This window comes from Muscardinus avellanarius (genome assembly GCF_963383645.1).
Source record: "Muscardinus avellanarius genome assembly, chromosome: 17".
Taxonomy (NCBI): domain Eukaryota; kingdom Metazoa; phylum Chordata; class Mammalia; order Rodentia; family Gliridae; genus Muscardinus; species Muscardinus avellanarius.
The window spans coordinates 52,209,119-52,224,152 of NC_137803.1; the positions used below are offsets into that span (position 1 = coordinate 52,209,119).

General features: G+C 47.3%; 1 protein-coding gene across 1 annotated transcript in view; it reads left to right on the forward strand.

Annotated features, from left to right (window-relative positions):
- TMEM241 (transmembrane protein 241) overlaps positions 1–15,034 on the forward strand; it is a gene marked incomplete at both ends in the record, with an annotated part of 136,169 nt that overhangs the window by 60,591 nt on the left and 60,544 nt on the right. Inside the window, 3 exons of the mRNA XM_080714795.1 lie at positions 325–359; positions 11,117–11,186; positions 14,925–15,018. Of these exons, the coding sequence (XP_080570921.1) occupies positions 325–359; positions 11,117–11,186; positions 14,925–15,018 (199 nt within the window). The remainder of the gene's footprint in view (positions 1–324; positions 360–11,116; positions 11,187–14,924; positions 15,019–15,034) is intronic.

The following is a 15,034-nucleotide window of genomic DNA, read 5'->3' on the forward strand; positions in this document are numbered from 1 at the left end:
AATGCTCTTGGTGAACTGAGTGCATAATAGCTAGGGTCAGTCATAGACAAGAACAGCGACCCAAATGGCCCTCGGATGGGACATGGGACCCTCAGTCGGCCACAAGGGCGGGCTCGATCCTCTTGCCAAAACACGGGACATCTCTAGGGATTCTCATTCTCTGAAGAGTCGAGTTTAGGCAGAATGAGACCAGTCACTGAAGAGGATTTGCTTTCAGGCAAATATAACTATTTCTAAGTAAAATGGGTGGAAATTGTGTTTTTATGCTTGGTTGTTGTTGCTGCTGGGGAAGCACTTTTGACTTCTTTATTGTGTCTTTTGCAGCGTGGTGCTTCTGGCATTTGCATCTCACCCCACAGGTAAACCTCTCAAGTTTTTATATTGCCTGTTCAACCCAGTGTGCTGAGCCTGCTCGTTATATCTGAAGATATCCCATAGGGGAACATGGTCATTGTGGGATGACACAGCAGAGGTCACATTTGAAACTGCTTTTCATGTAACCTTGTAGTAGAGCACTCGCCCGGCATGCACAAGGTGTGGGTTCCATCCGCAACACTGCAAAAATGGAAAAAATTACCCATTGTGGATTTATTGCCACAATTTACTCCTATTATTGTTTGAATTTTATTTCCATAAATTTCTTTATTTCTTCCCTAATTTCTGCTCTTACCCATTCATCATTCAATAGTGTATCATTCAATCTCCATGTATTTGAATAATTTCTTTTGATTTTCCTATTGTTGATTTCTACTTTTATTCCATTATGGTCTGAAAGGATGCAAGGAATTATATTACATCTTTTGAATTTGCAGGCGCTTTCTTTGTGTCCCAGGATGTGGTCTATTTTGGAGAAGGCTCCATGGGCTGCTGAGAAGAATGTGTATTCTGTAGTTCCTGGCTGAAATATTCTATAAATGTCTATTAGGTCCATTTGGTTTATGGTTTTCTTTAGTTCTAAAGAGTCTTTACTCATCTTTTGCCTTGAAGATCGATCCAGTGGTGTGAGAGGCACATTAAAGTCTCCCAGAATTATTGTATTTGGGTCTATTTGGGATCTGATATCCAGAAGGGTTTGTTTTACATATGTGGTTGCACCCGCGTTTGGGGCATAAATATTTACTATCATTATATCTTCTTGGTGTATTTTTCCTTTTAATAAAAGGAAGTGCCCTGATTTGTCTCTTCTGATGTGTTTTAGTTTAAAGTCTGTTTTGTTGTATATCAGGGTTGCTATCCCTGCTCTTTTTTGGTCTCCAACAGCATGGTATATCTTTTTCCATCCTTTCACTTTCAGTCTGTGAATGTCTTTGGCTACACGGTGATTTTCTTGTAGACAGCATATATTTGGATTATGTTTTTTAATCCACATTGCCAGTCTATGTCTTTTGATTGGTTAGTTAAGTCCTTTGACATTAAGAGATATTATTGAAATATGATTTTTGTTTTCTGCCATTTTGTGTTCTGTCTACTATTGGGTGGTTTTGTCTTTCTTCTTTACTTAAATGGCCCACTTATGAACTTCCTCTCTTCTCTGGTTCTGAAGTCTCCTTCTTTTTTCTTCTTTATGGTTTATTTCTTTAAGAATTTTCTCTAGTGTTGGCTTTGAATTCATGAATTTTTTGAGATTCTGTTTATCCTGAAAGACTTTGACTTCCCCATTGATCTTGAATAGTAGTTTTGCTGGATAGATGAGTCTTGGCTGTAAGTTATTTTCTTCCAGGGTCTGAATCACGTCGTACCAGTCTCTCCTAGCATTCCTGACCTGGGTTGTATAGTCTGGGGTGATTCTTATTGTTTTGCCTCTATATGTCACTCGTCCTTTTGTTCTCACTGCTTTTAAGATTCCTTCCTTGGCCTCTATGTTGTTTCATTTTGGCTATTATGTGGCGTAGGGAGGTCCTTCTTTGGTCCTGTCTCAATGGTGTTCTGTATGCCTCTTGGACATGAAGATCCAAGTCTCTTTCCATGTTTGGAAAATTCTCTGAGATTATTTCTTTGAAGAGATTACGGATGCCCTTTGTCTGTACCTCTATCACTTCTTCAATGCCTGTTATCCATAAGTTAGGGTGCTTCATATTATCCCATATTTGCTGGATGTTTAGGTTTGGTTGCTTTAAAGATTTCTGTATATCGCTGACCGTGTTGTCGGTTTTGGATGTACTGTCTTCTAACATTGATATTCTGTTTTCCATTTCATCTAATCTTCCAGAATTTCTTTCTATTGCTGTCTTCATTTCACTTATTGACTCTTTCATTTCATTCCAGACCTCTTTCTGATTCTTTCTTAGTGTTTCCAACTCATCTTTCATCTCCTCTAGACTTGTTTTAAATCCTTTCATCATATTGTAAATCAAGATTCGGAACTCTCCTTCTTGCATTTCTTGTAGGTCAGTATTTGTGACTTCTGTCGTTTCTCCGCTATTCCTGGTTCTCATATTTTCAAAGTTCTCAGGCCTGTTCTTCTGTTGTCTTCCCATTGATTGTGGGCATTGTGTATAGTACAGTCTTAGTAGTAGGGATTTAGAAGACTTTACAGGTAAGCAGTACTTATTCGAGTGGTGAGGGTTAGGTGATGGTGGAGTAGCAGGGGTTAGAAGTCAGGAACCATGAACACCAAAATTTTGTTTCTCTGCTTCACAAAATGACAGTAAACAGTAGCCAATGCAAACGGTTGTTGAGTGCACTGTCGTGGACTCGGTGAACTCGCTGCCGCCACCGATGTCAATATGGCGCTGCTGCCACACCCTCGGCCGTGAGGCTGGCGTTATTTTTTTCTGGTTTTGAGCTCTACTCTGAGTCCTTGGAGGGCGTGCTGAGCCTAGCCCCTGGGAGCTTTAGATACGCCTTGCGCCGAAAAAACTGCTGAATTATACATGGCTGTTCCGCAGCTGCTCACCTCAGCTCCCTGTCCACCCCTCCTCTCTGGAGTCTGGTGGCTGGTTGAGTGCACTGATCTGGAGCCATCCGGTAAATTCTCCACTGCCAGTGGCGGTATGGCGCTGCTGCTGCGTCCAGGCCGTGAGGCTGGTATCTCCTCTCTGGTTCTGAGCTCCGTTCTGAGTCCCCCTCCTCTCTGGAGCCTGGCGCTTCGAGGGAAGATCTGTTGTTTGAATTTTAGAGTCTGTGTTTTGTTTTGTTTTGTTTTTTGTACTGGGCATGGAACCTAGGGGTTTTCTACCTCTGGGCTATACTCCCAGCCTGTTTTATATTTGATTTGGAAACAGGGTCTCACTAAGTAGCTGAGTCTGGCTTCAAACCTGCACGATGTCTTGGCCTCATGTCTTGGCCTCCCAAGTACTGGGATTATAGGTGTGCACCCCCATGTCTGGCTGTCACTTCTTTCTTGATTTATTTCTCTCCCCTTGCACACACCAAAGCCCACCTGCTTTTGTTTGCTACTGCTGTCGTGTATGTGTGTGTGTGTGTGTGTGTGTGTGTGTGTGCACGCGCATGTGCACGGAGGCACACGTGTGTAATCCAGCATTTGGGAGGCTGAGACAAGAGGATCACAGTTCAAGGACAGCCTCAGCTACTTAGTGAGGTCTTGGCAACTCAATGAAACCCTGTTTTAAAAATAAAGAGTAAAAAATAGGGCTGGGGTGCAGCTTGGAGGTAGAATGACCGTGGGTTCCATTCCCAGTACCACAGAGAGAGGGGGGGATTATTCTGATTCCTAGTTATAGTTCAGAGTTGCAGGGACACATGAGATCATGGCTTGCTTGCTGGTAAGAAACAGGGAGTGTTTTCCTGGGTCTCCTCTGGTCTCTCTCTTCTTCTTTTTCATTATTAAATGACCAAAGTTTATTATTAAAATTACCAAATGAACTTTCCAGAAAGAAGGAATAGTACAATTTTATCATATTCAGTTGCCTCACTATTACTAATAGAATAAATCCAAGGTTCTTAATATGACGGGTCCTTCATTCCTGAGCGTGGGTTTCTGTTTCATTCTAAATAGATATATTCACACACATTCAACTTTTATATGCACACTTTAATTCACTTTCTTATTCAAGCCTCACATTCCCCATGTATTTGTTTTGTTTCATTTTTTGGTACTGGAGCGTGAACCCAGAGGCGTTCTATACCCTCAGTCCTATTTTATTTTAATTTTAATTTTTGAAACAGGGTCTTGCTAAGTTGCTGAGCATCTCACTAAATTGCTGAGTCTGGCCTTGAACCTTCGCTCCTTCTGTCTCAGCCTCCCAAGTACTGGGATTACAGACGTGAGCCAGCACGTCTGGTGGCTGTGTGGCTACATGCCCTGACTCTATGCTCTGTGTAGTTTGCTCCAGGCACAGGGAGTGTCGTGAGCACCTTTTTCCTTCCTTACTGTTTTGTTTGTTATCCATGGCCTGTCTCAAGGCATGTTTTTCCATTGATACCTTCCCTGCTGCTTTGAGTTCCCTCTTCTGCACGCCCAAAGCACTGTGAACCTTTATTATTTCTTTCTCTTCTAGAGCCACCAGTGTTCCACCCTGGCGCTCCCCTTGATGATCTCACCTAATTCTAATCATCTTCCAAACACTGTCGTCAGATTAAGTTTCCAACTATTTATTTATTTGTTTATTTTGCAATGCTGAAGCCCCTGAGCTTCCCCCAATCCGAAGTTTCCATTGTTTTAATTCCTCCCAGTGGGGATTAGATTTCAACACACATTTTGGAAGGGATAAACCAGATTCAAACCATAGCAGAAGTTGATGCCAAAGACGAAACCGTGGTGTCGGAGCGTGGCGTAGCGCAGAGTACACGTTTTGGGGTGTACTCCTGTGGCGTGGTGGAGTGTGTTGGAAAGACTCAGAAGGATTGGGCTTCTTTGACTCCTTAACCAATCAGCCTTAAGACATTAAAAACAAAAACCCAATGTATTTGACCACTGGTATGCACGACGCGCTAGCCACGCCCTCCGGGTCTAATATGGGAAGAATGGATGGTTCTTTCTCAAGCCCCTCCTAGCTCTCATCTTGTGCTCGTAGCAGTGCCAGCTTTCTGCTGGGGTTTTTAGCTGCTGCAGACTATATAATTCAATCTATATGAGAAGTCTCCTCAGGAAACCTTTGATAGTGACCCAAGTATAATGCGTCTGAGCTGTAAATGCCGTCTGAGCCAGGTCTCCTCAAGATAATCCATGCCCCTCCTTCCTTTTTTAGGCACTGGAGATTGAGCCCAGAAGCACTCTACTTCTGAGCTATACCCTCAGCCTTATTTTATTTATTTATTTACTTTGGTACTGGGGATGGAACTCAGGGGCATTCTACCTCCAAGTGACATCCCCAGCCCTATTTTTATTCTTAATTTTGAAACAAGGTCTCACTGAGTTGCAGAGGGCCTCACTAAGTAGCTGAGGCTGGCCGCAAACCGCAATCCTCCTGTCTCAGCCTCCCAAGTGCTGGGGTTATAAGCACGCGCCACCACACCCAACCTTAGTTTTCATTTTGAAATAGGGTTTTGCCAAGTTTCTGACAGCCTCACTAAACTACTGAGGTCCTCCTCAAACTTGCGATCCTCCTGTCTCGGCCTCCCAAGTACTGGGACGACAGGCGCGCACCCCCACGTCTGGTGGTCACTTCTTTCTTGATTTGTTCCTCTCCCCGTGCACACACCAAGGCCCACCTGCTTTTGTTTTCTACTGCCACGCTGCCTGGTGACATCTCAGAGCCTGAGGGTTGCTGTAGCATGTCCTCCGCTGCCATGTGCTGCAGGCCCATCCTCTGTATCGTAATAAATCCTACGGAGCCATACTGTGGGCCCTGCTGGTTGGCTGCCTTCAGATGGTGCTGTGTGCCTCCTGCAGCCAGGCGGTGCCCGCCTGGCCCATGTGCAGGCTCCTTCCTTTGAAATGTGCTCCTGTCAAAAGCACATGTGGAAGGTCACATCTGCTGATCCTGCTGGTTAACAGTTCCCTTTACTTCCTCAGTTGTTTCCAGGGGACTTGGCTGAATAATTTTCACCCAAAGCAATCACTTTGTACTTCAACTAAGGGATTACGGCTGTCCATTTGTTGCATTTGTGATGATCAGAGCTGGAAGGAAACTTAGCAAACATCCCAGGTCCTGCCATGTTTTATAAGCGAGGAAGCTGAAGCTCAGAGGGGTTCGGTGATGTGACAAGATGGGGCAGGCCAGGTGGGCAGCAAAGGGGCACGAGGCTGGGGCTCCTGACCCTGCCGCCGGGTTTTCCTTTCCGTGTGTGTGTGTGTGTGTGTGTGTGTGTGTGTGTGTGTGTGACCCAGGGATATTCTACCTCCCTGAGACCAGTGTTTTTATTTGGAAACAGAGTCTTGCTAAGTTGCTGAGAGCCTCACTAAGTTGCTGCTATTGGCTTTGAACCTGTGATCCACCTTTCCCAGCCTCCCAAGTATAGGCGTGTGCCACCGTACCTGGCTACATTTTTTTTTAATTACTACTTTTCCAGTGACCCTATGCTTTAATATAAAGTGTCTCAAGCAAGTGAACACTTTTACAGGACACTCTGGGATTTATTTCCAGAACTGCTCCTGTTTGGAAGCATTTTATCCAACATCTTCCAAACATGATAGTTGCTGGTAATAGTTTATCTGTTCTGACATTTGACCTTGACTTATCAATAAATTTTTAGGTCAATGAAAGAATACCATGGATGCTTTGTTAACTCTCTGAGAATACAAAGCGGTCAGCCGCCCAAGACTGTAGAAGAATAATTCAAATAGACGTCAGTTTCCTTTTGGAGGAATCAAAGGATGCTCAGTATCAAGCCCATGAGCATCCCAGGGAGCTGTCAAGCCACAGTTGTCTTGTGTGTAGTAGTGATGTAAAGGCACCTTCTTCTGTGAAGGCGCTCTGTGTGTGACCACCGTGACCATGTTGATTTCTTAGAATTTTTGCAAATTGTGTGTCAAGGTGCTTGAAGATGTTTGTGTCCACTTCATTCTGTCGAGGATGCCACTGACGTCAGACCCTGGTGGTTGTGGGTCTGTCCCTGAGCGCCTGTGGGTGAGGACCACTGAGTAGTAAGACAGTCCTGACTAGAATAGCGGAGCCCCTTGTGAAACCCATATGAAAAGGCCTCTCCCAGCTTTTGGTCACTACTTGCCATTCGGACTCTCAGGCCACCACCGACAGTGTGGTCTGTATAAACAGCGCCCTGCCCCCTGACATGCAGCCCACAGCTGCGCAGCTGGCAGCAGCGGCCCATTGCTTCAAAAAGCACAAGTAACCAAGGCGCATAGATACTAAGGCGGGAACTTGGTGTGATAAGAGATGACAAGAAGCTCAGAATTCATAAGATGGCTTGAGGGTCAGTGGCCCTGAGCTCCCTGGTAGGCCCTGCAGCTGTTTTCTCATGGTAGTATACAGCTGATTATAAAGGTAAGGCAGATAAATCAGCTGAGCAGGATTCCTGGGTCCTAGTATAGGTGTGTGTTTAACTTTCTAAGAAAGTATCACAGTTCAAGTGTCTGCCACTCCTGCCCGGCAGTGTGTGTGATTTCAAGGGCTCCACGCCCTCACCAACATTTGGTGTTATTGGTCTTTTTTAACTCTTCTCATGAGTAATGGTTTCTAGATAGCACTTTAAAAATACTTCCATTAGTGCCTTACAGTCTCACACCGTAATGCAGTTCACAGTGATGGCGACACATGCACCAGCACTTGGCCGGCTCTCCCGCCCTCCCGCTGCCCCCTCCCCACAGAGATCGAAACTGACACTGGGACTCACACATGTGCACACTGTCGGTGGAAGTGCCCCCTCCATCATCCTCCCTATCCAGCCTTCCTCCCCTCGGCCACCTCTTCTGACTCAGCGCTGCCCCTCCCTCAGGTAGGAGCGACTAGAAAGATAGTTCGCCTTTGGGGTGCACGGGACCAGGAGGACAGTTCTCCATGCCCCAGACACTGGGTTTGCTTCTGGCCAGGTGGAGCCCACGTCTTCCCTAGCCTTGGACACCAAGACCCTTGCTTAAGAAGAGTCCAACCTTTCCCAGAACTGTTTTGAGCAGTAGTAGAGAAATTCTTGCCATATTTGAAAGTTTTCACTACATGTTTGAATAGGGCCCCTCTGCTCTCTCTGAGCCAGAAAAGCGGGGTCCCCGCGGGAATCCACCCAGCAATGACCTGGGCTTCCTGGGATTCCGCTGCTTGTGTGAGATCAGGCGGGCAGCACCCTCACTCCTGAGCCAACTCCGGTTCCTGCCAGTGGCGAGGGCTAGAATGTGGGGCGAGGAGGTTTTCCTCATTCAGATGTCAGCTAGTCCTGAACGTGGCAAGATTGTGCCACCCTCTCCCCCAGCAACTTCATGCTCTGTGATCTTCAGAGCGGGGGCCACTCCCGCCTCAGAGCAGCAGAGTGAACTGGAGCTCTGTAGAGGCTCAGCTCAGACCTGGCCGCACAAGCCTGCATTGCGGCCGCAGAGCTGGTCCACACGTGTTGGCTCAGAAGCATCTTTACACTTTTTTTTTTTTTTTTTTTGGTACTGTTGATTGAGCCCAGGGGTATTCTACCTCTGAGCTCACCCCAGCCCTGTTTTATTTTTTATTTTGAAACAAGGTCTCATTAAGTTGCTGAGGCTGAACTCAAACCTGCAGTCCTCCTGTCTCAGCTTCCCAAGTACTGGGATTACAGGTGTGCGCCCCCATGCACTCTTTAAGGAACCTGGATTGAGCTTTCATGGGTCTGAGGCCAGCCAGCTGCTCAAAAACAATGTCTTTGTGGCAGTCACTAAAAACCCTTACTGTTTAGGAGCTAGTGTGTTCCCTCTCTGTTTAAGAGTGCTTTTTAGGGCTGGAGATAAGGCTCAGTAGAAGAGACTTTCTTGTCAAGTGCAAGACCTAGTTTCAGTCCCTCCAACCCTCGCTATACACATGCAGACACACAAAGGTGTGCTACTTTAGCAAAAGAGAAGGCATGTTGTCGGCATTAGAGGGGAAAGATTTGGGGTCAATTGGAAGTTGAGGGCCATGTAGCCAACTGGAACTCTCTGAAACATTCTTCTCTGGAGGAGCAAGAGATGCTTGGGTCTAGACAGGCTCTGCTCGGCGGTTCTTATCTGTGTTGTGTGGAGCCGACACGGGAGACCGAGATGAGGAAGGGGGTCCTGCTCTTCCAGTTTTGCTGGTCATAGGAACTGGGACAGACATGTAGCATTGTGTAGGAATGTATGAAGGCTTTACAAATGGTTCAAGCATGAGGGCTGGCCATGCTCTTACTTTCTGTCTCAGTAATTATGGGATCAGTTTTGGGGATCTGGTGCAGATTATTACCTAACTGCCAAGCTCCCCAACTCTGTGATTTAGTCTTTATTTTTTCCCGCCCCCCAGCTCCAAAGCCTGGGCTGGGTTATTAACATTGCTAGTGCCTCCGTGAGTCTGGTCCTCCCCTCTCGTACTTCTGATAAGGGACAGGGTGCCAAGGGAGGCCCAGCCTGGGGGTCTCCAGGTCCCAGATTTAATTGCTCACCCTCTCTGCCGTTTCTCATTATCACTCTGCACCACACTTCCTCTCACGCTGAGGGGAAGTTGAGAAAGGGCCAAGAACCAAACAGCTGCCGAAGAGACAGAGCCGATTCTCTGTGGGAGTCCCTTCCACATGCCTGACCAGGCTCCGGCCTTTCTGAGGCCCGAGTCCCCAGGGCTACCTTGGCTGTCACTACTGTGGGAAAGGACTTCAGAATACATCCTGCTCACCAGCCGTGGTGGCACACGCTTGTCATCCCAGTACTCGGGAGGCTGAGACAGGAAGGATCGCAAGTTCACGGCCAGCCTCAGCTACTTAGTGAGGCTCTCTGCAACTTAATGAGAACTTGTTTCAAAAATAAAGAATGAAAAATAAAGCTGGGTGTGTAGCTTGGAGGTAGAATGCCCCTGGATTCAATATCTAGTACTAGGGGGAAAAAATAGATTCTGCTCTTTCTACACTGGAGATTGTACCTGTTGGACTGTTCCCAAGCTCCTTCTTCCAATGCTTTCTGGCTGGACAGTGTGGTCTTTGGTGGCACGGTGGCCCAAAGAGAGAAAAACCTAACCGCACCTCAAGAAACCCTTGTGGTTAAACACGTATGTGTGCATGAATGACCATAGCACAGTCACCGTAAAACACCTCCCAGAGAAACAGAATTCAGAACTTTCTTTCCAAACAATGAAAACAATTAGGATCATTAAAAAAGATTATCTAGGACTCCAATGAAGTGTAGGAGCCCATTATGTCTTTTGTTCTGAAATGATCAATTAATAGGTGTAGTGGCGAATGAAACTCGGCCTACATGTGCTGGTGCACACCTGGTATGCTGTGAGTTCTTAGGGAAATCAGCCCGCGTCCACCGGAACGGAGACCCAGACCTTGGCCCAGGGGTCTGCAGGGCCCGGCTCCTGCCGAGTCCCGGAATTCCAGATTTGGAAGGATTATGCTATCTGCTGTGGACATGCTTAATTCCTTTTCTCAGGACATATTTGGAAGGCTTTCTGCTTTTTTAATCTCCTGACTCTTGTTTGTGACCAAGTTCAAATTCCAGAGAGGGAAGCGGCCAATAAGTGTGATTATTTCCTCTTGTACCAAGTGGAACTAAAAGAATGAACTTACTTCACGAGAAATAAATGTCCCCTTTGGGCCTTAAAGCGAGCGTGCACAGTCGGTCTGGCCCCAGTGCTGTTTGTGTGGTAATTAAACTCGAAAATGAACCAAGATGTCGGGGGAATGCATTTGAAATCTATTTTTAGAAATAAAGCCTGAAAAAAAATAAACGAGTCTTAAGACTTTCCCCCCATATTCATTCTAGTGCAGGGAGGGCTGCGCCTGGGGGAGGGAAAGATCTTAGGGTTTAGATGAGCTGGGTGCACATCCTGGCTCCACAGTTCAAGAATTGTGCAATCTTAGATACTCTCTTAATTGCTCTAAGCTCTAGTTAAAATGGGATAATAGAGCCTCATAGTACTGTTAGGAGAATCATTAAAAGAGATAAAGATGTAGAGCTTCTCGTGTAGCCAGCGCACGCGGCATGCTCTCACGAGAAGGTCACTGCTACCAGAAGGCAGTGACAGGGCCCCTAGGGATGCTGTGGGGAGCTCTGCGTGCGCAGGAGACCCTCGCGTTTCCCAGGCATTTCCCTGGGCAGGGGGCCGGCCTTCACTGTCACTGTGCTCCACAGGTGATCTCGTCAGCGTCCTGGACTTCCCGTTCCTGTATTTCTACAGATTCCATGGCAGCTGCTGTGCCAGGTAACCTGGAGTTCGCTCACCTGCGCTCTCTGCGCCATCAGCCGGGGCTTTGTCTCTGTGAAGCCCAGTGTGGTGGTTTTCACACTTGCTGAAGAGCTGGGCTTCCTCCACTTTTTTCCCTCCACAAGCAAATCTCACACAGAATTTCAGTATATAAAACTGAAATCATTGATTCGGTTCAAGGGGAGATTTGGGTCCAGAAGCCCAGCTTCTCTGCTCTCACTTTGGTCTCTCTCACTCCCCAAAGCAACCTCCAAAAAAAGAATCCTACAACCCTTAGAAACAGACTGTGGAAATCGGCAACTGGGAGAGGTCTAGACAACAAGGTGGTTATTAGTATTGGGCCTTGGGAAGGACTCAGGGGTGTAGGCTGATCGGATGGATACGTCCAGACACACAGACTCCATTTCTAGCCTGTCCCCTCTTCTGGCTATGCTGCTCAGCGCATTTTGCTAAGAAGTGGGGAAGGTTCTATAGAAAGCCTCAAAACTTGTATTCTGCTCTGATAGAAAGAGCAGATCCGGTTTCGACCCCAGGCTTGTTGCTTGCTAATTGTGTGGTCTTGGGCAGGTTCTACAAGTCCTCCCAAGCCTTAGTTTTCTCTTCGGTAAAATGGAAAATAATGCCAATGTAGGGCTATTGTGTGTATCAAATCCAGTATGTATGAAGTCCAAAGCATTGTGCCTGACTCAGTAGATGGTGATCATTATTACCTGCTCAGGTCACCTGTAGACGTGTGTTACTAAACAAGCCGGCATGGCGGCACACACCTGCAGTCCCAGTACTTGGAAGGCTGAGACAGGAGGATTGCACGTTTAAGGCTAGCCTCAGCAACTTAATGAGATCCTGTTTCAAAACAAAACATTAAAAAAAAGGGCTGGGGGTGTAGCTCAGAGATAGAATGCCCCTAGGTTCAACCCCCAGTACCACACACGTACACACACACACACACATGTACACACACACACACACACACACACACACACACACGTTCCAATATTCTATGAGTAATTGATTTGCAAAAGCCAGGCCATTTATTCCCACACAAAGAAGATGGTGGCTTGTGAAGCATGGAGCCTTCATGGAGGTAAGAAGCTGGCGGCGGATAGGCAGTGTTTCTGGTAGGGGTCTGTCACACCCTGCAGTTTTAGGGCAAAGGGGAAGAACGAGTCAGTGATACTGAGTTTGTTTCTGCATTTGACACTCAGAATGAGTTGTCACCTTCAGAAAAGGCTTGGGAAAACTCTTAACACCCTGTGTCCCGCGTTGTGCCAACCTAAGCCTGTTCACTGGCCTCTTAGCTGGGGTTCCCGCCTCCCCGTGCTGCTGGGCCAGTGGCTGATTTCCCTGTGAATGTGATTCTTTGGCCGCAGGGTGCAGAGGAGAGGTCATCAATGGTTGGGTTATTTGGAACAGAGCAGCGCATTCACAGCCTATTGGTGTGGCTGGTGGGGTGACATTCGGGCTCTGTTTCTGCCCCTTTTAATCTGCAGCTTTAATCTCCTAGCTCAACATGACATATCAGGTCTTTTTATTTTAAAGATTTGGAAATCTTTGTTTGCATTGATTTAACTCCGCTGTATTTTGCCCCCTGGCTTTGCTTCAGAGCTTGACCTCTTTTCAGAAGGCCCAGTTTCCCCACATCCTCTCAATGGCTCCTCCTGGCCATATCCCAGGCTGAGAGCTGCCGCCTTTGGGAGGCCCTGGGCAGCTCAGAAGTGGTCTGGAGACCTGAGGTGGCAAAGGTAGTCGCCATGATTGGGGAGCTGTGAGCAGGGCGTGTCTCATTCCTGTTCACTTCCCGGATCTTCCCTCTGCTTCCATGGGAAGGGGTAGGAGAGCTGGAAGTGGGAGGGGACAGATAAGGGATCCAGGAGCAGCAGCGTAGGAATGACTTGCAGACGTGAGAAGTCAAGCGTGGGGAAGAGTGCTGGATGCTTCCATCAGCACAGACCGGCTTTTCCTAGCCCAGAGTCTGTGCCGACGGGTCAGGTTACTTTGGGCTCTGTGCCTGCTCTGACTGGAGGTAGAGAGGGAAAGACTGGAGGGGAAGGAGATATGAGATTAGGCCGCCCCCAGAATGTTGTTAGCTTGTGAGGTGCAGGGGGGATAGAAGCCACCGCTGGGAGCCCGGAGCACTGGCTGCCTCGTGTTCCACCCCACCTCGCACGGCCACGGGCAGCTGGTCCCACTGTACAGCTGGTCAAAAATATGTCATTGTGAGGTCTGCAGAGCCACAGAGCCCTGGATTCTAATTGTACCAGCGTCTCAGATTTCTTGTTAATAAAGTCAGGCTTTGGGGCTAAGTAACATTTTTGATCTAAAGTTCTCTGGCTTGTATAAAATAGGATGCGGCCTGCCATGCTTATTCCTACTTTAGTGGCATCTGCGGCAAATAAAAGGGGAAAAAAGAGGATTTGATCAGGGTCATGAGGGTCAGTGAGCACAGCTAAGCACAGAACTCCGGGCCACTTGATCTAATTGGATAAGCCTGCTGCTTACCCAGAGGGGCCCCTCGCCCTTTGAGTAGTAGACTTGATGTCTTAATCCACAGCCTCCGTCTCCCATGGCTGCAGCAGATGCAAATCTGAACACATTTTGCAGGTCATCAGGGCCAAACCCGCTGAAACCCGTGCAGGGGAAATAGTGCCCATCTCTGGTCCTGCTCCAAGAATGTGGCTGTGAAATCATCTAAACGAATTAATTATACTTGGCCCTAGATGTGTTTGATTCAGTCTAACATGCTTCCAGACACTAGACTGGTGTGTGGGTTGGAGCCATACCCCAATGTCTACAGCAAAGATGAGGGAAGTGTGGCACTTGGGGTCTGGAAGTACAGATGATGTACAGTTTACAGTTGTAGTTTGGGGTACAACTACAGATGTATCAGATACTTCTTATTTTTCAATTTAAAATAAAAGCCACATTCAAGTTGCCACTTGCACATATGCGCAAGAAGCAACCTCTCTGTGTTTCCCTCTCGGTCTCTGACTCATCTCTTTCCCAGTTGTTTTGCCTGCAAATACCAGAAGGAGCTGAGAGCTTTGGCTGTGACCACACAGTGGCATTTTTGAAAATGGTCCCAGCACAGGCCCCGCATCCCTACCTACCGCGGCGACAGTGCCCTTAGCACTCCAGCTCTCTGGGTGCCCGGGAGCTCCTGCGCCGCCCTCAGGGCTGGGCTCTTTGAGTTCACACACAGGTGCTCAGACGTCATCTCCAAAGCAGAGCTGCTGTGAAGGTCGGCCTGGCCTGGAGAGCTCTGGCCTCTGCCACATGCACTAAGGAATAAGACTTTCAGGTCCTTGCCAGGAGCCCAGGGCCCAGATCAGACCGCCTGTCTCATATGGGGAGCTTCCCTTTGGAGGTTTTACCTGCCAGTTTGTTTTGCTTGAAAGAAAGTGAGGTTCTACTTTAGCAGACACCACGCTCCAGAAATAATATGAGAGGGAACCGGAGGTATTGTCTGCTACGTTGTCTTCTTCCAGCAGTTAGTCAGAGCCCCTCCACCCAAATTCCTACAGCTCTCCCACCTCCGATGAAATGTTCTTTCATATAGCTCCTTATGAGAAGAGCGTTATGGGTTTCTAAGTTTTTGCTGTTCAGAAATCACTAAATAACACCGATGTGGTAGAGATTGTTTAATAAGTAGAGATTGACCGGTAAGTGGAGAAGACACCAGTCAGCTCTTGGTTATAGAAAGATGGTTTCACTAAAAGGAGTATTTTCTCCTTCCAGTGGAGTTTTAGGATTCTTCCTCATGTTCAGTACAGTGAAGCTGAAAAGCCTTGTGGCCCCAGGGCAGTGTGCGGCCTGGATCTTCTTTGCTAAGGTAAGAGAGAAGGGAA